The sequence below is a fragment of the Triticum aestivum genome, chromosome 2B, assembly GCF_018294505.1.
Source record: "Triticum aestivum cultivar Chinese Spring chromosome 2B, IWGSC CS RefSeq v2.1, whole genome shotgun sequence".
Classification (NCBI taxonomy): Eukaryota; Viridiplantae; Streptophyta; class Magnoliopsida; order Poales; family Poaceae; genus Triticum; species Triticum aestivum.
Genome location: NC_057798.1, coordinates 623,628,587 through 623,653,600, shown reverse-complemented (window position 1 = coordinate 623,653,600; position 25,014 = coordinate 623,628,587). Strand labels below are relative to the sequence as shown.

The following is a 25,014-nucleotide window of genomic DNA, read 5'->3' as shown; positions in this document are numbered from 1 at the left end:
CAAGCAATATGATGAAAAACCCATCTTTTTATCCTCGATGGCAACAATACGATATGTGCCTTGCTGCCCCTACTCTCACTGGGAAATGACATCGCAAGATTGAATCCAAAGCTAAGCACTTCTCCCATTGCAAGAAAACTAATCTAGTTGGCGAAACCAAACCGATAGTTCGAAGAGAATTATAAAGATCAAATCATGCATATGAGAATTCAGAGAAGATTCAAATAATATTCATAGATAAGCTGACCATAAATCCAGAATTCATCGGATCTCGGCAAACACACCGCAAAAAAGTATTACATCGAATAGATCTCCAAGAACATCGAGGATAACATGGTATTGAGAATCAAAGAGAGAGAAGAAGCCATCTAGCTACTAGCCATGGACCCGTAGGTCTGTGGTAAACTACTCACGCTTCATCGGAAGGGCAATAGAGTTGATGTAGAAGCTCTCCGTGGTCGAATCCCCCTCCAGCAGGACGCCGGAAAAGGCCCCTAGATGGGATCTCACGGGTACAGAAGGTTGCAGCGACGAAAAAGTGTTTTCGCGGATACCCCTGTTAGTTTGGGGATATATGGGAATATATAGGTGAAAGAATTAGGTCAGGAGCTGCACGAGGGGCCCACAAGGATGGGAGGCGCGCCCTCCGTCCTTGTGGACGCCTCGTGGCTCCTACGACTTTATCTCCAAGTCTCGTAGTTGTCTTTTGGTGCAAGAAAAATCATCGCGAAGGTTTCATTCCGTTTGGACTCTGTTTGGTATTCCTTTTCTGCGAAACTCAAAAATAAGAAGAAAAAAAACATGAACTGACACTGGACTCTAGGTTAATAGGTTAGTCCCAAAAATAATATAAAATAGCATATTAATGCATATAAAACATCTAAAACAGATAATATAATAGTATGGAACAATCAAAAAATATAGATATCTTGAAGACGTAACAGATTCTGAGGAATTGTATGGAAGAGACATCTTGTCATTGTAGGGATAAGAAAATTGTGGCTGAGCGTAACGCGGGAGTCTTTGAGGCTAAGTCGGCTTCTTTTGTCGCGGTTGCTTCTATCGCTTTTGAGGATTTTAGATTATGGATGGTGACCCATACCATGAGCAGTAGTAAGTGATGGGAGTATTGGCTAGTGGTGCAAAAATTTCATCTTGGGAAAGAAATGTCCAATTGCCCTCTTGCCTCTCATGAGTATCGAATGCATCAAAGTGCAGAGGAAGTTTTTGCCACACCAGGGGCGACTGGATCTTTATAGAAGAGGACATACCATGAAGAAAAAATGAAACATGCATACTAGAGCAACATGAATTGGATGTGAAGTTTGTTTGGTCAAATCATTATTAGGCCGAAGCTAGTGTCAGCGGTCTACACGTAAAAGCGTGTGCTCTTCAGCTAGTCTCTACTTCTGATGAGTCTCACATCATGCGAAGAACAACACAAAAGAATAACCAGTAGATAAACTTACAGAGGAAATGGCGTGATGGAACGTGCAACATTTGACGAGTAGGCCACAAATCACATTACAAGGGACTCTCCGGTTCAAGTGTCGTGGCGTTCCTGCAAAAAAAGAGGCCACGGGGTTAAGATTTACTACGTGCGGATATGTTTGCAGATTTGAATATTTCGAGTTGTACACATATTTTTCGAATCTAAGATGGTCAAATCTTTTAAACCAAAGTTTGCATGCATATGCTCCATACATAATTTATTTGTGCGATTTTACAGATTCTGTCTAGGGCACATCTAGATGTGACATAGTTATGTCGCATCTAAGCTGATGTCCACTCTGTTTGTGGTCTATTTTTTTGTTTTAGTTTTTTTGTTTCTAGTTGATGCATTATGTATTTATGGGAGTTTAAATGTAACATCCTTAAAAAAACATCTAGATGTGAATTAGACAAACCGTAGAATAGGCATAATTTGTCCTTTCAGACTGCATGCTAGGACCAAGGATGGACTTCAGAGTGCTGTTCGTGAATCCGAAGTTCCGAACGGAGCGAACGAAAAAGACAGGAAACAAATCTACGAACGTGACACTAGAGACACCTCAAATCACACACGTGTGTACTGCTCTGATTGACGCTGCAAGATCGAGCATGCACTGGTCATTCCAGAGTTTATTGACGCCAATCAGTCCTTCACTTTGTGATGCGAGCGATGAACTCCTCCATGTCCGCGCACGACGAGCCACTGTTCGCCACGGCGGCACGAACGTCCTCGGCGAGCGCCTTCGCCGCACTCCGCGCGGCGATGCCTTCGTCGGAGTCCATCGCCCTCTTGATGACCTCTTGAATGTCCTTGGCCGGCAGCGTCTCCCTGCTCTTCTCCCACGGCCTCATGACGATCCCGGCCTTGAGGTGGCCGCACACGTACCCCGCGTTCCACGGCTGGTCGGAGTGCATGGGCCACGCGAGAATCGGTTTCCCGTGGCTCAGCCCTTCCAGCAGTGAGTTCCAGCCGCAGTGGCTCACGAACGCCGCCGTGGCGCCGTGCGCCAGGATCTCCAGCTGCGGCGCCCACCCGGTGATCACCAGCCCCCTCCCTTCGGTCCGCCTTGTGAACTCGGACATCAGCTTGGCGTGCCGGCTCTCGCCGGCCTCCGCGAAGATGTCGGCGCGGTCGGCGTCGCGCAGCACCCAGATGAACCGCTGCTCGCAGCTCTGCAGCGCGCCGGCCAGCTCCCCGATCTGTTTGCCAGGCAAAGACGTCATTGTGCCGAAGCATAGGAACAGCACCGATGATGTCGGCTGCTTGTCAAGCCAGTCCATGCACTCGTGGCGCGGCTGCACCGACGGGGTGGGCGTGGTCGCGTCCAATTCCAGCAGTGGGTTTAATGGGCCGATGGAGAACAGCCTTTTGCCGTCGAGGGACAGGGTCTCGGCTTGCGCGTCGATGAACTCTCCCTCGAGCGCGCGGCACGAGTTGAGGAGCAGCCCGGCGCTCGGCACGCCGAGCCCGCCCTGCCGCTCCACCAGCGCCATGAACTCCTGGGTGAGGAAGGACTCAGGTGACGGGACGGGCAGGCCAAGCGCGCGCACCAGGCGGTGGCTGGGGTCCTTGAACCCGGTGCCGAACGACTGCCCCACGCACTGGAGCGCGTACGCCTCGCCGTTGCGCAGCCGCGACGCCTCCGTCGCGGGGAAGGCCATGAGGTTGTCGTGCACGACGACGACGCGGCGGTGCGAGGCGGCGAGCTCCTCGAGGAGGCGCCCGAGCGGGGCCGCGGCGTGGTCGCAGAACGCGTCGAAGAGTGGCTGCAGGTGGCCCGGGAACGCCATGGGGCCGTCGGGGTCGGGCGGCGGCGTGGCGTAGGGCGGGATGTCGAGGGTGGCAAAGCGGAGCGAGCGGACGGCGCGCGCGTCCCAGCCCTGCACGCGCGCGCGCGCCTGGCGGACGTGCGGCGCGGGCGCCGCGTAGTGCACGTCCAGGCCCCGGGACGCGAGCAGGAGCGACAGGTGCAGCATCTGGTTGAGGTGCCCCTGCGCCGGGAACGGCACTGCCACGACGGCCACGGGCGCTGGGGCGACCTCCATTGCCGCCGGAGCCATAGTACAGCAGTCCCGCCTCTCCCCGAGCCGCGCACCGTCTGATTGCGTGCTGGACTGCTAGTGCTTCAACTTTTTTACAGGTTCTGCATGCCAGAGGCGACCGTGCAACAGCATTTGTAGAGGCGTGTAGCACGTGACTGCCGGTTAATTGCTAGCGATCAGACCGGGGGCACGTTAGCCAGTCCCATTAGTCATTCTGTAGATGTACGTGTGTGCGGTCGGAAGTGGGCCACCCATAGCACCCGCACCTCACTGCGCCCCTGTCCTTGAGAGACGGCACCCATGCCGATCGCCGCCGCTCCTTGAGAGACGCCGCCGCCGCTCCTTGAGAGACGCCGCCGCCCATGCCACAACTGCACTCGATCCCAAATCTTATCGGTGCCGGGAGGAAAGTAATGGTCCCTCAAGCGGCCTCCGGGGTCAAATTTGGTCTCTTCTGTAGCATGTGAGCATTGCCGGGTATGCATATAAACCTTGTCAAAGCATCTCTAATAATCATGCCTTATAAGGAACGATCGACTCGACCATTTCTAGTCGTCAGGACCGGGGGAGTGTAAGGCCAACTAGGGCGCACGACTCCAAACGGACGTTCGGTTTGACCGGATTTCGTTCTTTTGGGGCGCCAATGGATTCATTCGTGACCGTTTCTGTCCGTTGAGTTTTCGGTGCGCCCAACGCGCGGCCGCACCCCAAATCATGTTCGGAGTGGACATGATTAAAAAAACAGAAAAAATAAAATAAAATGCCAAAAACACACAAATATAAAAACATAAAACATAAATTAACCATCACGGCCACAAAACAGCCTAGTTCCACGGTTCACACTGCCGTAATTAACATAAAAACAAAACAAAAACCGCCCGCGCGCTCCTGCCATGCCCGTAGATGTCGTGGTCGTCACCGTCTTCACTGGCCGCTGTTGTCGTCGTTGTCGAAAAGGACCCCCTGCCGAGATGAATTGACAAAAAAGACTACCTCTGGATCATTTTGACAAAAAGGACCCCCTCAGCGGTGGCGGCAGGCGCGGCAGGCGACACGTGGCACCTGCCGCCACGCCAGGAGGCGGCGGGCCCGGCCGCCACCGCAGGAGGCGGCCACGCCAGCCGAACGGAATCTCCACTGTGCGTCGCGCCGCGACGGAACGGGGCGGGCCAGGTGGGCCCGGCCGCCACCGGGCGAGGCGGCCAGCCCTGGCGCGGTCGCTGCCTGGGCGACAGGCCCTGATGCGAGCGGGCCCCGCCGGTGGGCCTCGCCGCCACTGGCTGAGGCGGCCACCCCTGTCGACAGCAGCTGGTGCACGCTGACTGTGCACGGAAGGCGAGGTCCTGGCACTGATTCCCACGCGCGAAAACTGGCGGGGCGGGAATCACTCTGGCACTGATTGTTGTTGCTTTTGCTGATTCCGACGCGCGGCAAACGACGAATTTCACGAGTGGCTTGTTGCTTTGCTTTTGCTCCTTGCATGCTGTTGCTGATGATGTTGATTTTTACGTGCGGGAATCCGAGGCTGCCGACACTACAGGGATCCTCTCCCTTTTATATGCCATGCTTCAGCTCCGTGCGCAAGCACTCTGTAACCTCGTTCCTCTCCTTTGCTCTCTAAGTCTCTAAGTACAGAGAGAAAAGAAAGCTCAGTAAGCACTTTCACTCGTGATTTAGGGCGATTTAGAGTTGGATTTTGAGGATGATGAAGTTGAAGAAAAGATAGATTAAGGTAAGATCTATCCATTTTTGTTGGTTTCATTCGCATGCACGATGTTTTTATTCTATTTGATTAGTTCCTAAGTGTGTATTCTATGTTGCTTTAGGCATTATTTCAGTACTTGGAGGAGTCATTTGGAGTTTCTGTAGTAGGAATAGCCGTGCAAAGTGAACTACGAAGTTGAAGATCAAGGTATGAGCTTTGCAATACATTTATTTATTTATGCATGCAGGGTGGTAATTAGTTCATCCTTTAGCTCGTTATTAGCTATGTGATGGTAGTGCTTAGAGGTTAGAAATAATTTCAGACGAGAGATGTAGCATTTAAACTATTTTTTTTGAAATAGTAGGTTGCAGATGTTGCATCAATGTTAGGTGCGTCCATTAGTATTGACATGCGGGAAATCTTAATACGGTAATTAAGAAAAAATTGTACTGTAATTGTTTATTGCATGCGGTATGTTATTTCATGTGGTATGTTATTTTATGTGGTATATTTATTAATAAGTCTATAGTTAGGAAACCGTAGGTCTACTTTGTTATGTCGCAATAATCTAAAATTGATAAATCCGTGTGTAATATTGTTGTTAATGTGATAATAGGTTGACGAGGTTCATATAGTACCGGCGACGGATATTTATTGGAACTATTTTGAAAGCACATCCATATTGCAGCTAAGGTGAAAAATGACACTGTAATTTTGTTAATATTTTTTGTATTGATGTACTATTGTGAATAATGTGCATGCTGCTGCAAATATTATTATTTGTAGATAAATGATTGTTATTGTATGATGTGAAAAAAAATTATATAAAGCCGAAAGAAATTAAATGTTTTACTCATATGATATTAAAATGTTATTATCGTATTATTATGTTTACTGGTTGTTTGGATAGCGAGTAATTACCATGGGTTTTGTCATAACATGGGTATAAAATGACGCCGTAATTTTGTTCATATTTTTTATATTGATGTACTGTCATGCCGCTGCAAATATTATTATTTGTAAATAAATGAATTTTATCGTATGATATGAAAAACATTATATCATGCCGGAAGAAATTAGATATTTTACTCATATGATATTTAAATGTTATTATCGTAATATTATGTTTAGTGGTTGTTTGGCTAGCGAGTACTTACCCTCAGTTTTGTCATAACCTGTTGTAAGGAAATTATGTAGAAAACCATATTTTACTAATAGTCGTTTTTCCAGAAGCTAAGTTTTTGCATGTTACGAGAACTATTTTAGGATATTTTTGGGGTAGTTAGAGAAAAGCAAACAGAGTTTTAGTTTGTTACGCTCGTAGACAAGTTTGAGAAAAATAGATTTTTAAATACCCGTTATCCAAACAACCCCTTAAAGTCTAAGCAAATGATTCTAAAAACAAACCGAATATTTCTAATGAAAATACAGTTATTATTTTAGTCGTAAGATATGTAAATGTTGTCATCATTACTAAATGTTCAGTTATTAATTATTTGAAATGTAAACATGTATGTTGGTTAGGTACTATGGAAAATTTAGTAGTGTACTATGGGAACGTCTTACGCGACGGTCCATGCGGGGTGGATGTGTCCTTCTGCGAGTCGACTACAGTACTGGTGAGAGACATGGTCAACGTGGGTTACGCAGCTGTTAGAAGGTGCATCCGAGCGGTGTTTGGCCCAGTGATGCAGGAAAAAAAATAACAATGGAGGCCTTCGTCATTGACGGAGGAAATGATGGGACAGTTGCCCGTTGGGGTTTGCGGCCTGTCACAGGTGATCGGTCGTGGGGGTCGTACATGAGGTTTGCAAGCAATCCCAATAACTCAATGTATGGTCAGCCGATGGTGTATGTGGAGTTCATTTCAGTCACTGATGTTGCCGGATGCAGTAGCAGGGGTGGTGAGGTCGAGTTGGCCATCACATCAGCCCCTAGCATCGGCCCGTCGGAACCAACGGGCGGCCAGCCTGTGTATGACACAGGGTATTGGTCGGCGGCCGTTGACATGAGCGAACACATGGAGGGATTGCCGGAGGCGCTAGATGATGATGATCATTCTTCTGCGTCTTCGGAGTCAAGCGGAGAAGAAGATGTTCCTCCTCAGAGGGCGGTCGCGGCGGCATTGCAACCTGGGTTTTTACAGGATATGAGCATCACCAACGAATTTCACTCTGCTTCTGGCCTAGGAGCGGGAAGCCTGGAGGTTGGGCAAGTTTTCCCAGATAAGAAGTCTGCTTACCAGGCAATGGGTAGCTATGCAATCGGCATCCACCGCCAGCATAGAGTGAAGCAGTCTGATAAAAAAGAGTTGAAGGTCATATGCATCCACACCGCGAAAGGTTGCCGCGGAAGAGTTCTCGCTAGACTGAAGCCTGGGGTATGTCAGTCATGGCATATCACAAAAATAGTGGAGCATACCTGTGAGCAAACTGGGACTCTTTCAGATCACTGCAATGTGACAGCAAAATTTGTGGCACAGACGATGGAAACAATTGTGCAGGGAAGTCTCAACATTAGTGTTAGGGCTCTGCAAAAAGATGCAGAGGATCTAATTGGATTCCCTGTTAGCTACAGCAAGGCTAGGCATGCGAAGGAAAATATATTCAAGAACTTGTATGGTACTATGAGGAGGCATATTCTTATGCCCCTAGAATGCTTCATCAAATAGCAAGTGCTAATAGGGGGACTCAAGTTTGGCGGAGAGAACGTCCAAACCCAATGAACCCGGGTGAGCTAATCCTGGACCGCTTATTCTGGGCATTCGCCCAGACTATACAAGCCTTCAGGCACTGTCGCCCGGTATTATCTGTTGATGGTACCTTTCTCACTGGAAAGTACAAGGGCACACTATTGGTGGCGATTGCAGCGAATGCAAATAATCAGCTTCTTCCTATTGCATATGCATTGGTCGAGAGCGAGAACAAAGATAGCTGGTTGTGGTTCCTGAGCTGCGTGAAGATTGGTGTCGTGAAAGAGCGTAAAGGTGTTTGCATCATTTCTGATTGCAACACTGGATTATTTAGCGCTCTTGAAATAATTAAGGCGTCGGAAGAAGAGTGGGGCTGGCCCGATCTAGAGGGAAGGTGGTGCATGAGGCATTTGGCAGCAAACTTTTACTCCAAATTCAAAAACAAGGATTGGTTCAAGTTATTCAAGAGGATGTGCATGCAAAAAACTGGAGCCAAAATGAATGCGATATGGGCAGGTATCAATGGTGAGATCGACCGCGCGGCCTTGCCGCAGAGAGAAGACCGGAGGGGTCGTAGGACGGCCATAAATTTGAGCCAGTGGATCACCGAGAATTGCCCTCATTTGGAGAAGTGGGCACAGGCTCACGACACCGGGGCTCGGTATGGAATAATGACCAGCAACATGTCAGAGGTGTACAATGGTGTTCTTAAAGGGGTGCGAGCACTGCCTATCACAGCCCGAATTGAAGAAACTTGGAACCGGACCCTGTCATACTTTGCAGACAGGGTCACCGTCGCCAAAGCACAAGTTGAATTGAACAAGCCATGGTCCGAGAAGATGCAAAGACATCTGGACGAGAAAGCAAAGAAGTCCCAAAGTCATGGCTGCAGGAAAGTGGACGCACTTAGGAATAAGTGGGAGGTCAATGTGCGAGCCAAGTACGTTAAGGGTCACCACAGAGGATCAAAAAAGCAAGCTGTCACCCTTGGCTCAACCTCCTATGAGTGCACTTGTAACAAGCCCAAGCTTGAGGGCTACCCTTGCAGTCATGTGCTCCGGGCGGCTGCTGTTCAAAAAATCAGCGTCGAGCCATACATATCGGCGTACTTTAACATGTACAATCTGTACAACACTTGGAACGGTGAGTTCTGGGCTTGGGGCATTGATATGAACTACAAAATGTTGTGGCCAGATGGGCCGAAATGGGTTCCAAACACCGACTTGATGAGAACCGCAAAGGGACGACGTCAGTCTAGGCGTCATCGCAATGACATGGACCATAGCTAGATGGGAGAACCAAGGCGATGCCGCGTTTGCAGGTGTCCTGGACATTCACGCAAAGACTGCCCGTATCGAGCCAACAACAACGCATGATGTTGATATATATGTACTCGCCATGTCTATTTATATTTCTACTCGTTATGTGTACTTATATTGAATTTAAATTCATTCTCTTTGTATTATTGTACTCCTGATGTTAACTTCAGATAATTAATGTAAATCGTATCTCTTTGTATTTTTTAAGTTAATTTAGATTTGCATTTGTATTTCTGTCTTCCTCGTAATTTATATTTGTATGTTTGTGTGCAGGTTATGGGTGAAGTGCCAGTGCTTTTGCAGGGGCCCCATGACGCCGGGCACCGTTGCCACCTATTTTTGAAACCAAATACTAAGCATGATTATCGGCCTTTCAGACTTCGAACCATAAAGAAAACATGGCCAATACACAATCATTTCCTTGCTCACCTTGACGCTTATGGACTACAAGGTTTTGCTAGGCTCACATCATGCGACGACCAAGTACGTTCGGACCCATCCCTTTTGACATCCCTCGTTGACCGGTGGAGACCTGAAACCCCACACCTTTCACTTTCGTTTTGGGGAGCTTGCACCTACACTGAAAGATGTTTCTATGATCACTGCTCTACCAATTAGAGGTGAGCCGGTAGTCTCTCCACGAGTGTCTCCATCTTGGGCATTAGATATAGCAGCCCGTCTTGGGATGGAAATGCCAGAATCACAACGTTCTGGTAACCCTCGGGGCATCCCACTCGTCTGGCTTCGTGATAACTTTCTTAATTTATCTAGCTTCGCCAATGAGGAGACGAGAAAAAGACATCTGTTTGCATATTTGTTGTGGCTCCTCGGGAATCTATTTCCAAATTCACATGGGGACGTTGTTGTCCCTGGTCTCATCTACATTGCAGAGAATATGGTAGATGAACCTTTACCCGAGCAGCCAAAATACAGCTTCGGTTCTGCCATGCTATGTCATACATACAGAGGCTTGTGTGATGCCACGCAAAAAACCTCTTTCGCACAAAAAGCTCCATTACTTTGTGTCGCCTATGAGTTTCTACAGTTGTGGTCCTAGGAATACCTCCCTGTAGGACGACCTCGTATAGTACAACCCATATACCCATATGACTTTGGCGAGGGTGCTAGCGCAACTATGGCCACCAGGTGGACAAAGGCACGGAAACGTTGGTCTCCAGATATTGCGAAAAATTGTTACCCTATGTACCACCAGCAGTTTGAGATACTTGATGAGGCAGAAGTCACATGGAACCCGTGGACTCAGGACCAGCTAAAATTGGTCTTTGATGCTCGACACTTCACACCAGGCATGTTGACCGATAGTGCATTCTGGCTGACTCGCTGCAACTTATTGTTCCTGTGGTGTGTTGAACCTTACAACCCAGAGCGTGTAATGAGACAGTTCGGTCTCTATCAAGAAATTCCACCACCTTTTCCCAGACGTATCGATGAGGAAACACATAAGTAAGATGTGACATCCCTAAATAGTTAGTGTCATTTTTAATTTACTAAACTCACACTTTGTTACATAATTTGCAGGCTAACCAATATGGGCAGGGGTTGGAGTTTATACGATTGGAGGGAAGAGAACAGTGAATGGGTACACAAGTGGACAAATGAAGCGCTAGCAGATATAGTGCGTCAACTTAGGTATATTTTATGTACATTATTTTTTTACGATGATCATACGATGCGTGAAGATGCTTTGCTTTCATCACAAAGGTTTATGTAATTATTTAATTTTGCAGGCCGTACGATGGAAGTACAGATCAAGCGTACAAGCAGTGGTACTGCATGAACACACGTGCTAGCCTGGCCAGTTAGCCAGCTACTATACCAACACATCTCACACAAGAGGAGCAGGCGCGGAGACATGTTGAGCTGCATGCAGCTTACTATCGTGACCACCTGGTAATCACTTGTAACTTTTTTAGGTCCATCATTTCATAATCATTGGAACTAAATAACATCCAAATATTGTTCAGCTTGAAAATGTCAACGAAGTAGGGCAGATGGCTACGGATAGCATGCCGGCCCAGGGCCCATATCGCAAGACATTCCAGAAACTTTTGCAACAATTCATGGCAAAGAAGTTCAGATGCGGTAGAGGCGACGACGTTGCCACTAGAGCATACATGCCGGTACCGAGGTCAGCCAGACCGAGTGCGGCACCGTCGTCCAGACCGAGCGAGGCGCGTACGAGCCATGAGCAATGGTGGGAGGGTCCGAGTACTAGAACGACATTGCCACGACATGACTCATCTCTGCCACTGCATCGCTCTTCTTCGATGCAGCTTCGTCAGGGGCAAACATCTCAGGACCATGGCACGGGCTTGGATTCGATGCCCGAGCAGTTTCTTTCCCCTAACCCATATGCGTACACAGGATATGATGCATACACCCAAGGTGAGGGATCTCAGCCGTTTCTCTCCACGCGAGGGATCCCCATGCCCGAGGAGACTCGTGTACCAGATTTAAACCAGCACCAAGTACAATGGCCAGACAGTATAGGAGAGGGATATGCTTAGGTAGTCATGTTTACATTTCAATGCATTTACAATGATATCATATATTATCCTCTAACAGTTTGTTTAAAATGTTTCTATGTGCAGGACACACCTGATGTTAATTGGGACGATGAGAACACCCAACGCGGCGTCAACACAGGCCTCCGGGGAGCATCACATGATCATGGCGTCAACACAGGCCTCCGGGGAGCATCACATGATCTTGGCGACACGGTTACATCATTAGTTACAGAGTTCTTTTGAGGGGATGTTATTGGCCCATCTTTTATCCCCCCAGAGTCACAACCATACGCCTACAATTACGCTTCAGGTTCACAACAAGGATTCGCGACTCCACCACCTACGCAGGACTCGCAGACACATGAAGCCGAAGTGGAGTACGGTCGCGGTCTTCGTGTGACCCGGCCACCTAATCGCTTGTCGCCTTCCGGTCGTAAGGAAAGGCCAGGTGGTCGTCGTTAAGTAGGGTGATTCATCTATGCACGTGCGCGACCCATTGTATCTATATATGTGTGTATCAGACTTTTCGATTTGAACATCTATGTTTGCTGAAATAAAAATGCACCAGTCAACGCTTTCCCCTCAATATTTTCAGGCAACGCTTTCCCCTCAATATTTTCCCGCCAACGCTTTCCCTCCATATGTTCCGCCACCCGTTTCCCGCCAACCCCTTCCCGCCATATCTTCCCGCCACTCGTTTCCCGCCATATGTTCCCGCCAACCCTTTCCCGCCATACTGCACTCGTTCTTTCCCGCCATTTTCTCCTCTCTACCTATAAAACCCCCTTCAGACGGAGGTGGATAAGCATTCGAGTGTAGTGTAGTCGAGATGTCCCATTATCCTTTCGATCGTAGTTTTCACCCTGGGATGAGCAGGACTCTTTTGAGGCTAGCTACCGATTTCAGGATGGACAATAGGATAGTTCCATGGGACGAACTCACCGGTAGTGACACCATAATGAATGAGTTGGCTCACCAATTACGTAGGTCTGGGTGGCCTGAAAGGACCTATGAGGAGGTACATAAAGAACTTCTTAGGTTGCATGCAAGGTGGAAGAATGCAGTGGAGCCGAAGAGTGAAACTTTCAGAAGGACTGTAGAAATGCATCCATTTTTATGGACTGAGGAGAGCGAGGATGAAGATGATATCTTCATGCCGCCGCTTCCGGGTGCTGCATCATCAAAGGGCAAGAGTTTTGCATCGTCTAAGGGCAAGAGTACTGCATCCTCGAAGAGCAAGAGTTCTGCATCGTCCAAGGGTAAGAGTTCTACATCCTCGAAGGGCAAGAGTTCTGCATCGATGGAGGATGACGATGATGTCTTCATGTAGTTTTATTCCAGTTCTACCGTTTAATTCGGATGTACTTGCATTATTAGTTTGTACTCTGTTATTGTAGGGCATTATGTTCTATCTTAATTTTATTTTGTAGTTATTGCACGATGTTCGATATTAGTGGAGGGAAAGAAAATGCCACTACTTTATTCTTAAACTATATTTTTTTCCATTACGACACGGCACAACTGAAAATAAGATACATTGTAGGAATATACCTACATTTAACTCCTGAAATAAAGCTACATTAAAGTGCAGAAATAAAGATACAAATGATTGCGGAATTTTAAATACTACCACAGGAATCTACTGAGTCCAGCGTGGATATTTTCCTTTTCCATCGCCAGCTTCTTCTGTTGCCTTGGCCTGACGAGCCCTTTCTTTCTTTCTCTGCCTCTCTGCCTCACGAGCCTCCTTTCGCTGTCGTTCCTGCTCCTCCATGCGACGAGCCTCTTCCCTGTTTTTCTTTCCCATTTCCTCAAAAAAACGGTGTTGCTCCGCATAGTATTCTTTTAACTCTCTCTCTTGCTCTGCTTTCTCCTCAGCTTCCGCCTTCTCGCATCGCTCTTCCGCAAATAAACTATTCCACGCACGGCGACTTCTTTCACGAATCTCAGTCACTGCCCAAGCCGGCTTCTCCGTGTCAATCCAATGATAGTACATGCACAGAGGCGGAGGAGACTACAACAAGAAACAAGAATGTTACTAAAGAATCAATGAAAATACCAACAATATCTATTTGTGATGGTTAAAGCATACCGGAGGCTTGTCGTACTCTGAAATAGCTACGGCAGGATCTTCCTCATAATTGGCGCACATGAAAAACTTCATGCCCAACCAATCTGAAAAATCCGTCACCTCCTTCACCTTGCAAAGATCGCCACACCAACATCGCAGGACTGCCACCCCAGGAGGCAAACTTGCGTTCTTCATTTTCCTCGGCCTAATGCTTTGATCCGAGCAAGGCAAACTCATACCGACTGAAAAAAATTGTGTTATACACTTTGCGCAGTGGCGATTTCAAGGATGGCTGGACGAGAGCCTCGGTGTCTCCTTTTATAAGCCCAGACGATAAATAATGGCGAGAAAATTAAGCAGTAAATTTTAGGATCCCTGTAGTGTCGGCACAATAGCTTCCCGCAGTATTGGATTCCCGCAGCGAGTGACTGATGCCGTCGCATCCTCTCAAGCAATAGCCAGACTGATTCTTGGGCGAAAGAAGCATCAGCGTGCATTTTCCCGCTCGTGGGAATCACCGCCGTCAGGTCGCTGTTGCACACGGGAATCAGCGCCATCTGCAATAGGAAAATGCGTCGGGCGTGAAGAAAGATGCCGCCTCCTCCGGTGGCGGCCTGGCCCACGCCTCGGCCCGCGCGCAGCTCAGGCTGTCGGACGGGAAGCGACAGCGGCAGAGCTCGCCGCCTCACCTAGTGGCGGCCGGGCCCACCTCTCCTGGCCCGTTCCGTCACAGCTACTGTACTGTGCAAGAACCCGTTGTGCACCGCGCGGCCGCCTCCTGCGGTGGCGGCCGGGCCCGCCGCCTCACCTAGTGGCGGCAGGTGCCACGTGTCGCCTGCCGCACCTGCCGCCACTAGTCAGGGGGTCCTTTTTGACGTTTTTATCTGCAGATAGTCCTTTTTGACAATAGCGTTCGGCAGGGGGTCCTTTTGGACAAAAAATCCCTCACTGCGCCCCTGTCCTTGAGAGACGGCACCCATGCCGATCGCCGCCGCTCCTTGAGAGACGCCGCCGCTGCTCCTTGAGAGACGCCGCCGCCCATGCCACAACTGCACTCGATCCCAAATCTTATCGGTGCCGGGAGGAAAGTAATGGTCCCTCAAGCGGCCTCCGGGGTCAAATTTGGTCTCTTCTGTAGCATGTGAGCATTGCCGGGTATGCATATAAACCTTGTCAAAGCATCTCTAATAATCATGCCTTATAAGGAACGATCGACTCGACCATTTCTAGTCGTCAGGACCGGGGGAGTGTAAGGCCAACTAGGGCGCACGACTCCAAACGGACGTTCGGTTTGACCGGATTTCGTTCTTTTGGGGCGCCAATGGATTCATTCGTGACCGTTTCTGTCCGTTGAGTTTTCGGTGCGCCCAACGCGCGGCCGCACCCCAAATCATGTTCGGAGTGGACATGATTAAAAAAACAGAAAAAATAAAATAAAATGCCAAAAACACACAAATATAAAAACATAAAACATAAATTAACCATCACGGCCACAAAACAGCCCAGTTCCACGGTTCACACTGCCGTAATTAACATAAAAAACAAAACAAAAACTGCCCGCGCGCTCCTGCCATGCCCGTAGATGTCGTGGTCGTCACCGTCTTCACTGGCCGCTGTTGTTGTCGTCGTCGCTGACGAGGTCGTCGTAGTCCAGCGGTGTCCAGAGGTGGGACGGCGGCGCGTGGTACACACGGGCGGGCTGGAAGGCCGGAGGTGCCTACACCACCTCCTCCTGTGGCGAGGCCTCCCGTCCGGTGACCGCGGCGGCGTGGGGCACCAGTTCACACCCCCCACGGCGTCGGCCATCTCTGGAGCCGTGCACGACCAGCTCCACTGCTGGCTCACCAGGCCCGGGTGGAACGCGCGCCACCGGCTCCTCCTCCATCACCTCCTCCGCCTACACCATCTCCACCTCGGGGATGGCGACATCGCCGGCCGCACAGAGGGTCATCATCTCCTTGAGGCCCTCCCATTGGCGCTCATTGTGCGTGCGCATGGAGTCCTCCATGACATGTTGTATGAGCCGGGCCTCCTCCTCCGCTGTCATGCAGGTGGTGGTGGTGGTGACGAAGACGGTGAAGGCGACGGCATGGGCGTCAGACCGCGCACCTAGGGAGCACGCGTTGCGCGCTCTCGACGTGGCCGCCGCGGCCCCGACGAGGTGCCGACGAAGAATGACGCGTGCCGCACGTCGTGCTCGTCCTGGAGCCACGTGTTCCAGAGCACGGAGTCGGGGGCGTACCTGTCGTCGTAGTATAGGTCATCCCGCAGGAGGCGGTGGCGGCGCTCGATCTCCTCGCGGCGCGCACGACCGCTCATCGGGACCGGCGGGATCGGGACTCGGTCGGCGAAGAGGTGCCAATTATTTGGGAGGTGCACGTCGCTCCACGGGAGCGGTGTCCTCGTCTCCCAATAATGCTGGCATACATCCGCGGCGATGTACTGCCGGTCGCGCTCGCCGCCGGTCGTAGGGCTGATGGTGAATGGGGCAGGCGCGGGGGCCCGACGTGGTGGTGATGCGGGCTCCTCCTTCATGGAGCCGCGGCGGCGGCCCGAGGACGAGCTAGCCTCGCGGCCATGCTTCCCCTTGCGGCCGTGGTTCCAGAAGCCCATGGCTGCGAGGTAGCCGGCCGGCTGCTAGGGTTTGGGGTGTTGGTTTGGAGGAGGCGGGAAGGGCTGGACTGGGGAGTGTGGATGACGACCGGTCCACGGCTTCCCCATTTAAGAAGAACTGCGACCGTTCGCGTGGGCGGATGACAGGTGGGGTCGACCACCCATGTGCATTTATGTCGGGTGGTGGGAGGTAGGTGACCGCCTGCCATGCGGCCCCAACGCGAAAGAGCGAGGCGTCCATTTGCCGTCCGCCGCGACCCAAACCGCGCGCATATTTGCGCTCGAAATGGGTCGGTCCGGACAAAAAACGGACCAGATTGGTCCAGGCCGTCGCGCGCTGGGCCATCTGGTTTGTCCATTTTACCCCAAAAGGACGGGTGTCAGTGTCAAAACCGGCAGATCTTGGGTAGGGTGTCCCGAACTGTGCGTCTAAGGCTAATGGTAACAGGAGGCGGGGGACACAATGTTACCCAGGTTCGGGCCCTCTCGATGGAGGTAATACCCTACTTCCTGCTTGATTGATCTTGATGATATTAGCATTACAAGAGTTGATCTACCACGAGATCGTAGAGGCTAAACCCTAGAAGCTGGCCTATGGTATGATTGTTGTTCTTGTCCTATGTACTACACCCTCCGGTTTATATAGACACCGGAGGGGGCTAGGGTTACACAAAGTCGGTTACAGAGAAGGAGATCTACATATCCGAATTGCGAAGCTTGCCTTCCATGCAAAGGAGAGTCCCACCCGGACACGGGACGAAGTCTTCAATCTTGTATCTTCATAGTCCAACAGTCTGGCCAAAGTATATAGTCCGGCTGTCCGAGGACCCCCTAATCCAGGACTCCCTCAGTAGCCCCTGAACCAGGCTTCAATGATGATGAGTCCGGCGCGCAGATTGTCTTCGGCATTGCAAGGCAGGTTCCTTCTCCGAATACTCCATAGAAGATCTTGAACACAAGGATTGTGTCCGGCTCTGCAAAACAATTTCCACATACCACCGTAGAGAGCATAATATTCCACAAATCTAATTTGCCGACAACTTTTCACAGCGTGACATCACGCCTTGGCCTGGTCATTATTCGAACCGTTTTCCAACCTGCTACCGCACATATCGCAAGGCGGTTTTATTGGCACGTCTTGTCGAAGCAGAGATCGTGTCCCCTTATCTCGGGATTCTCATCAATACGGGCGTGGGTAACCCAACCGCGCCATCAACGCGGCGCTTGGGAATAAGCGAGTTTACCGGGCAAGTGGGAAGGCGCAGGATCCCTGCTGCCTTTATAAGGAGATAAGGACTCCCCTTTTTCTCCCACGCCTTCTTCTTTCTCTGCTCATCCATTCCCCTCTGCTCGAGCTCCAGCGCCCAAGCGTTCGTCTTCTCCGCCCAAAAAGGTCTCCCAAAAATGTCCAGATCCGGAGCAGGAGGCAAGTGGATGGCCTCTACCATCCGGGAGAAGGATATCAAAAAGCTTCGGGAGGCCGGGTATTTGGCCAAGAAAATCAGCCATTGTCTTCCGACGATGGGACAGATCGTCCCTACTCCGGAACCCCGCGAGAGGGTTGTATTCCTCCCTCATTTTGTCCGCGGGCTAGGGTTTCCCCTCCACCCATTCGTTCGCGGCATCATGTATTATTATGGGATCAATTTTCATGATCAATCCCCCAATTCCTTCCTCAACATCTCGACATTCATCGTCGTGTGCGAGGCCTTCCTCCGCATCTCTCCACACTTCGGCTTATGGCTAAAGATCTTTAATGTGAAGCCCAAGGTAGTGAGCGGCGAGCACGCCGAGTGCGGAGGCGCCATGGTGAGCAAGATGCCCAACGTCACATGGCCAACAAGTACTTTCAATGATTCCGTCAAAGAGTGGCAGCAGCAGTGGTTTTACATCACTGAGCCGCGCGGCACGGAATGGGCCGCTGCTCCCGAATTCCAATCCGGAGCCCCCTGCAGCTTACGTCCTGGCCCAAGAAGGGCCCGAACTGGTCTTTGCCCGACGAGTTGTTGGTGCTCCAGACATGCGTCAAGGGTATGGAAGACAAGAATATCAAACTTGTCAATGTAGTCCAGGTGATGCTAGTTCGCCGGATTCTTCCTTGTCAACACAGGGCTTGCAATTTATGGGAATTCGACCTGGCGAAGCACCAGACCCTGCTAGAGCTCTTCGGTTCCTCGCACAAGGATATTTGGAAGGTGCTCTTTAAGTCTGGCAAATCGTGGCGGACTCCACCAAGGACCGCGGGTACCAACTGTCCTGCCATGCAAGTTCGATAAGTCATTGTATGTTGGCAATTCATATGTTTCATTCGCATATCCCGAGGAAAATGCTTAATGTGCTTTCCACAACTCTCCTAGGGCTGGACGAAGAAGGCGGGGCGGATCTACTGTCCGGACCCTCTGTCGGAAGAACCGGCCGGCCCACTTCTGATGAAGATGCTGGTCCCGGCGCCTTACAAGGTGCCAAAGAAGGAGGCCGAGAAGGAGGCCAAAAAGACCAGGGGCGGCCTTCGTCGCCGTGGCACTTCAGACACAATATCCGAAGACTCCGATGCCCGATCTTCCTCCGGAGAGGACAAGGAAGAGGAGGAAGACCCATCCCCAGCGAGGGGAGGAAAGAAAAGGACGGCCTCCACATCTTTGGAGGCCGAGTCACCTAAGAAGGGGAAAATCCCCCTTCCAGAGGAGCCCACTTCTGCTGCCGACAGCAGCCCGGAGTGGGATCCCAGGGCCCAGCCCCTGGTGAACTCGTAAGTATATAGAATTCAAATACGTCTATGCGTCCAGACTCATCATGGCATAATATTTTAATCTGAGCCATACTTTTTTACAGTCCGGCGAGGTCCCGCACCGAACAATCCTCGTCGGAGGATTTACTAGGCTCGGATGCTATGGAGAGCGGGACACCCCCACAGGCTCCTTCCCCCAAACATGTGAATGACACCGAGGTTTCGTCCCAGAAAGACCCAGGCCAAGGAGGGGGGGAGATCGTAAAGGTGGCGCCAAGAGGTCAAACTTCAGGGGCCGGACACATGGGAGAGAAGGCTCCCACGGACGTCGACGACGGGGGTTGTCTTGAGTTCGGCCCCCAGCCGGACGCAATTCCGGAGACCAATACAGCTCTAGAAGCAGGCAGGCTGCCTCCCTCAACTGGAGGGGGTGTGCCCATTCCACCAGCAACCTCTGTCCAACTAGAGGTGTCGGATACTTTATCGGCAGCGCTGAAAAGCGCCTCCGTCATTGATGAACACCGTGCCCTTATGGGTGCGGTGATTGAGAAGATTCAGTCCACTGAGAGTGGACTGAATGAAGCCTGCATCAGCCTTATAACGGGCTTTGAGGTATGTTTGTTGAGGTTTCGAAGAGTGTCATAGTATAGATAGTTTCCCCTGATACACTGTTCGGTGAAAGAAAGAACCGAACAGAGGATCAAATAAATGTTCGCATGAGACTCACTTTATGGCGCCTCTCTTTTGTTCAAAAGCAGGCGTCTATAGCAACTACCGCCTCTCAAACTGCAGAAGTCTCCGGACTGAGGCAAAGTCTGGAGCGGGCCGAAGGAGAACTCATCAAAGTGAAGAAGCAGTTGGAGGGTAACCAAGGTATGCAGAAACCTTGTTCGCATTCAGCACAAATGAATAAGTCAGTATGATGAAAATATTTCTATGATGTGCTCTAGGGGCGACAACCAAAATGGAGGTTCTAAAGAAGGTTGTGGCAGAAGCCGAGAAGAAAGCAGCCGCAGAGCAGGATCTTCGCGAAAAGCACGAGGCCAGGGTTATTGAAGTTGAGCGAGAGCTTCAAGAGGTCGTGAAGAAATGCGAGACCTTGGAGCAGAGTTTATCAGGGAAAGAATCTGAACTTTCCCAAGCTCACCAAGCCGCAAGTGATGCCGGGGGGGAGCCCAAGGTGCCCTGAAGGAAATCCAGGAGGCGAGGAAGATTGCGGCTGGTAAGGCTTTTTCTATACAAAGCGGGTATTTGAAAGGAGAAAATCAAGTTGATAATTTGAATTCTGATTTCTCCAGGTGTATTTGTGGAGCTGCCACGCAGCATATCTGATGCCGCACAATTCTATCAAGCTGAAGAGAGGAGCACTGCGGAGAAGCTCTTCTGGTCGCAGTATCTGGCACCGGTGTATCTGGTGCCACTTGCCGATCAGCTGAAGCAGTTGATCGAACTGCATAAGGCGGCCGAACTAGCCATGAAGGATTTAATTATCTAGCTATGGCCCTCCGAGCCGATTCCAAGCAGCTACTTCGGGCTCGTGAAGCGGCTTGTGAGTGCCTGCCCTCGACTTGATGTCATTAAGCAGTCGGTCTGTATTGAGGCTGCGCGAATGGCCTTCGCCCGCGCAAAGGTGCACTGGGGGAAGATGGATGCTGAAAAGCTGATGACCGAGGGACCGATAGAGGGGATGGAGCACCGCAAGCCCGAATTATATTATGATAGTGTCCTAGAAGGATCCCTCTTTGCGGCGGAGCAATGCACTAAGGACATTATATTTCCATGAATACGGTCATGTTGTCCTTTGTAATGTTGAACAAGGTCATTTCTATTATTTATTGCCTGTTATTTGAAAGTTTTTCCTCCTGCGCGGCCATTTTATATATTAATCCTGAGAGTTGGCCAGTCGTCAGCTTCTGCCCCCACGTAGGAAGTACGGGGATGTTCGGGATAAACCTGAGCACTCTTTATCCCAGTTTTGGGTCCTTGAAGGATGTGTTCAGCGCAACGAACCAGGCAATCGGACTATAGGGCTTTATCACTCTCACTTAGCCATAGGAGTTTGACAAAAGGAAGGTAGGCGTAGCCCCTGGTGTTCGGAATACCGTACGAGGGGCTCTATAAGCACCTGATCGGAAGAAAAGTCGATCCATCGCACGCTGCATTGGTTATCGCATAATGTGGAAGAAATCCTTAAAGATTTTACAACCTCTCGAATAGCTGAACAGCTCTCGCCGTATCATGACAATCAGTTTTCGGCTTTCTCTACTAAGGCGCTCGTCCGGAAGAATCGGGACACAATCGCAATAGTTCTCCCTGTGCCGTCCTAGCCGATATAGCGGAACATAAGGCAGCAAAACATAGGAGCCGGGTGAACCCAACTATTTACCCAAGACATGATTCGGAGCTGATGCATATAATGCTATAAGTTCGGGGTGCCGAACGACCATGAAGGTGGTCGGACTTTATTGCCGTATTATGGGTACAATGAAGCCCCTGTCATATTAAGGCATATCACGATGTATGGATGCCATTTGACAAAGAGTGTCGATAAGAAACAACAGCAGATGAGTGTCATATAAAGTCACATGTTGTAATTGAATAACACGTCGATGTGTATGAGTACAGGTAATGTGAGGAAAATAAACATGATTTCGGAACCTGCTGAGACCAGGAGGGAGGAGGCTGTGCGCGGATCCGGAGAGTGGTCAGATGGTCATCAAGGGGAATATCTAAAGATTCCCTTGTGCGTTCAAGCTATTTCCATGTCATCAGTCCTGGCCGACGCAAAAGTGAACCTGCAAAGAAAATGCAAGAAAAGTTTGTGTGCCACGTAGTGGTTGAGCCGCAGTGTGTGGCCTATCCAGGCTCTGCCTCTTTTTACTACCAGAGTATTTAGTTAAGCTCCGGACGAGCCGGGCTATCCCGCCGCGAAGTAGTTCGGACTCCCTTGACGGTGTCCGAGAGTTTGGCCGTCGCCTTGAGGTTCGATTGAAAGTTGCCACTCGTTGCTTCTTCTGCTAAGGCGGTGGTATACTCTTTGGCAGAGAGGAGGGGTTCAGCCATGCCATTAACTGTTATGACGCCGCGCGGATCGGGCATCTTGAGTTTTCGATAGGCATGATGTGGCACCGCGTTGAATCGAGCAAACGCGGTTCATCTGAGCAGTGCATGATAATTACTGCGAAAAGGGACGATGTCGAAGATTAACTCTTCGGTACGGTAATTGTTCGGTGATCCGAAGACTACCTCCAAAGTGATGGAGCCTGCACAACGGGCCTCCACACCTGGTATAACACCTTTAAAGGTGGTTTTAGTGGGCTTGATCATCAAATGATCAATACCCATCTTGCACACGGTGTCCTGATATAGCAGGTTTAGACCGCTGCCTCCATCCATAAGGACTCGTGTGAGGTGGAATCCGTCAATTATTGGGTCAAGGACGAGTGCAGATGAATTGCCTTGATTGGTATTGGCTGGACGATCTGTACGATCGAAAGTGATCGGCCATAGTTTGTATTGTGGGGCGACTGGTTCTGTTAAGTCGACATTCCGAAGAGTACACGTCCGTTCCAGTTTGGGAATGTGGATGGCGTTTATCATATTCACCGTTTTGATTTGCGGGGGAAATTTCTTTTGCCCTCCTTTGTTTGGTGATCAGCGCTCCTCGTTGTCATCATCGCTTTGAGACCCTTTCTCCTTGTTTTCGTTACCTGACCTGCCAGCTTGTTTGAAGACCCAGCATTCTCAGTTGGTATGATTGGCTGATGTTCCTGGGCTTGTCGTTGCTATCTCTGGCCTCTGATGTGCTAGGATTGCTTGTTGTGTTGTTGCTACGAGCCAACCAGCTATCCTCGCCCGCACAAAAGCGGTTCATGAGTGTCATGAGGGCTGTCATGGACTTCGGCTTTTCTTGGCCGAGATGTCGGGCAAGCCACTCGTCACGGATATTATGCTTAAAGGACACTAGGGCTTCGGCATCCGGACAGTCGACAATTTGGTACTTTTTAGTTAGGAACTGAGTCCAGAATTTCCTGGCTGACTCTCCGCGCTGTTGGGTTATGTGACTTAAATCGTCAGCATCCGGTGGTCACACATATATGCCCTGAAAGTTATCCAGGAATGCGTCTGCCAGGTTCTCCCAACTTCCGATGGAGTTTGCTGGCAAGCTATTCAGCCGATGCTGAGTCGGTCCCTTGAGTTTTAGTGGGAGGTACTTAATGGCGTGTAGATCATCCCCGCGGGCCATGTGAATGTGGAGAAAGAAATCCTCTATCCATACCGCGGGGTCTGTTGTACCATCGTATGATTCAATATGCACGGGTTTAAACCCTTCTGGGAATTCATGATCCATTACTTCGTCAGTGAAGCATAGGGGGTGTGCGGCGCCTCTGTGCTGGGCTACATCACGACGTAGTTCAAATGAGTCTGATATGTTGTATTCGGTCCGACCGGATCTATTTTTAGTATATCCGGCGTGACGGTAGTCGTCTCGTGTTTGGGCGCCCCCCCCCCTCCCCGTGATCCGTAGATCGATCTTGACTGTCCTGTTTTGTTTTCCAATATGTCTCGCAGGTCCTACATGTAGCCCCGGGCCTTGGTGTTTTTGTTTGATTGGCGACGGGGTGCAGGCTGGTGTTCCGGCTGATACGCCACTTTGTCTCGGCCACGAGGTGGCCGGTCAGCCGTATCCTGCGGTGGTAGTGTAGGTTTTAATGCCTCCTCCTCGAGTTGAGGTAGCAACCTGCACTTTGGGTAATTTTCGGTTGGGCGCTCGAGTCCATATTCCTCGGCTGCCAGGACCTTAGTCCATCTATCAGTTAGCAGATCTTGATCAGCTTGAAGTTGCTGCTGCTTTTTCTTTAGGCTTTTTGCAGTGGCCATAAGCCGGCGCTTGAAGCGCTCCTGCTCTATGGGATCCTCAGGCACGATGAATTATTCGTCACCGAGGCTCAGCTCGTCTTCGGAGAGGGGCATGTAATTATCATCCTCCAAGTCTCCATTCATTGCCTGTTCATGAGGGCTAACTTGCCCATCCTCCCGTTCGGCCTGCTCGGAGTCTGGTTGGGCGGGATTGTTTTCGTCTTCGGCATCATCTGGAGTGCTATTGTCTCTTGTGCCGGTATCGCTATTTTTGCTATGGCGGGGCTTAGAGCGGCGCTGATGACGCTGGTGCTTAGATTGCTTCTTAAGGGGATTATCCTCCGTTGCCTCATCGCCATCGCTTTCTTTGGGGGTGTCCACCATATATATATATCATATGATGAGGTGGTTGTCCAGCGCCCTGCGGGCGGTGGTTCTTGTTCCTCTTCGGCATCGTCGTCCATACCGTCGATGTCTTCGGAGTCGAAATCAAGCATGTCGGTTAAGTCGTCGACAATGGCTATTAAGTGGGTGGTGGGTGGGGAACGAATTTCTTTGTCGTCCGCTTCCCACTCAAGCCGGACATAGTTCGGCCAAGAGTCTCCTGACAGGGAGAGAGATTTCAGTGAATTAGCACGTCACCCAAAGGTGAGTGCTGAAAGATATCAGCGGAGGTAAACTCCATGATCGGTGCCCAATTAGATTTGATAGGCACGGATGCATATGATTCGGAGCCTATGGCCGGAGACGAACCCGAGGGTCCGATGACACGGGCCTCATCGGAGGCGAATTCTGTGTTTGGCTCTATCGCCGATGAGTGTGTGGCTTCCGTGGCGGGGTCCATCCACCCGTCCTCGAATGGCACGATCTGCTCCGGGTTAGGGGCCGGGGCAGCCGCAGGTGTGATCTCCCGAACACCGTCCGATGGCAGATCTAAGTTATGCTCGTCGTGACTGTTCGGCGC

General features: G+C 50.4%; 2 protein-coding genes across 2 annotated transcripts; both read right to left on the bottom strand.

Annotated features, from left to right (window-relative positions):
• Positions 1-1,911: 1,911 nt before the first annotated feature.
• On the bottom strand, positions 1,912-3,667 carry LOC123041799 (cis-zeatin O-glucosyltransferase 1). The gene has a single exon (XM_044464360.1). The coding sequence runs from the start codon at positions 3,550-3,552 to the stop codon at positions 2,143-2,145; it is 1,410 nt and encodes a 469-aa protein (XP_044320295.1). The 5' UTR covers positions 3,553-3,667; the 3' UTR covers positions 1,912-2,142.
• A 9,578-nt stretch (positions 3,668-13,245) lies between these two features.
• Positions 13,246-14,476, bottom strand: LOC123041798 (cyclin-dependent kinase 11A-like). The gene is made up of 2 exons (XM_044464359.1): positions 13,871-14,476; positions 13,246-13,792 (listed from the first exon to the last, which is right to left on the bottom strand). The coding sequence occupies exons 1-2, from the start codon at positions 14,084-14,086 to the stop codon at positions 13,418-13,420; spliced, it is 591 nt and encodes a 196-aa protein (XP_044320294.1). The 5' UTR covers positions 14,087-14,476; the 3' UTR covers positions 13,246-13,417.
• Positions 14,477-25,014: the final 10,538 nt, after the last annotated feature.

Bases quoted from the DNA above. Each gene is read 5' to 3' on its own strand.
- LOC123041799 (XM_044464360.1), bottom strand. From the start codon at position 3,552: ATGGCTCCGGCGGCAATGGAGGTCGCCCCAGCGCCCGTGGCCGTCGTG.
- LOC123041798 (XM_044464359.1), bottom strand. From the start codon at position 14,086: ATGAGTTTGCCTTGCTCGGATCAAAGCATTAGGCCGAGGAAAATGAAG. The intron at 13,793-13,870 runs GTATGCTTTAAC...TTCTTGTTGTAG, and splicing joins CAGAGTACGACAAGCCTCCG to TCTCCTCCGCCTCTGTGCAT.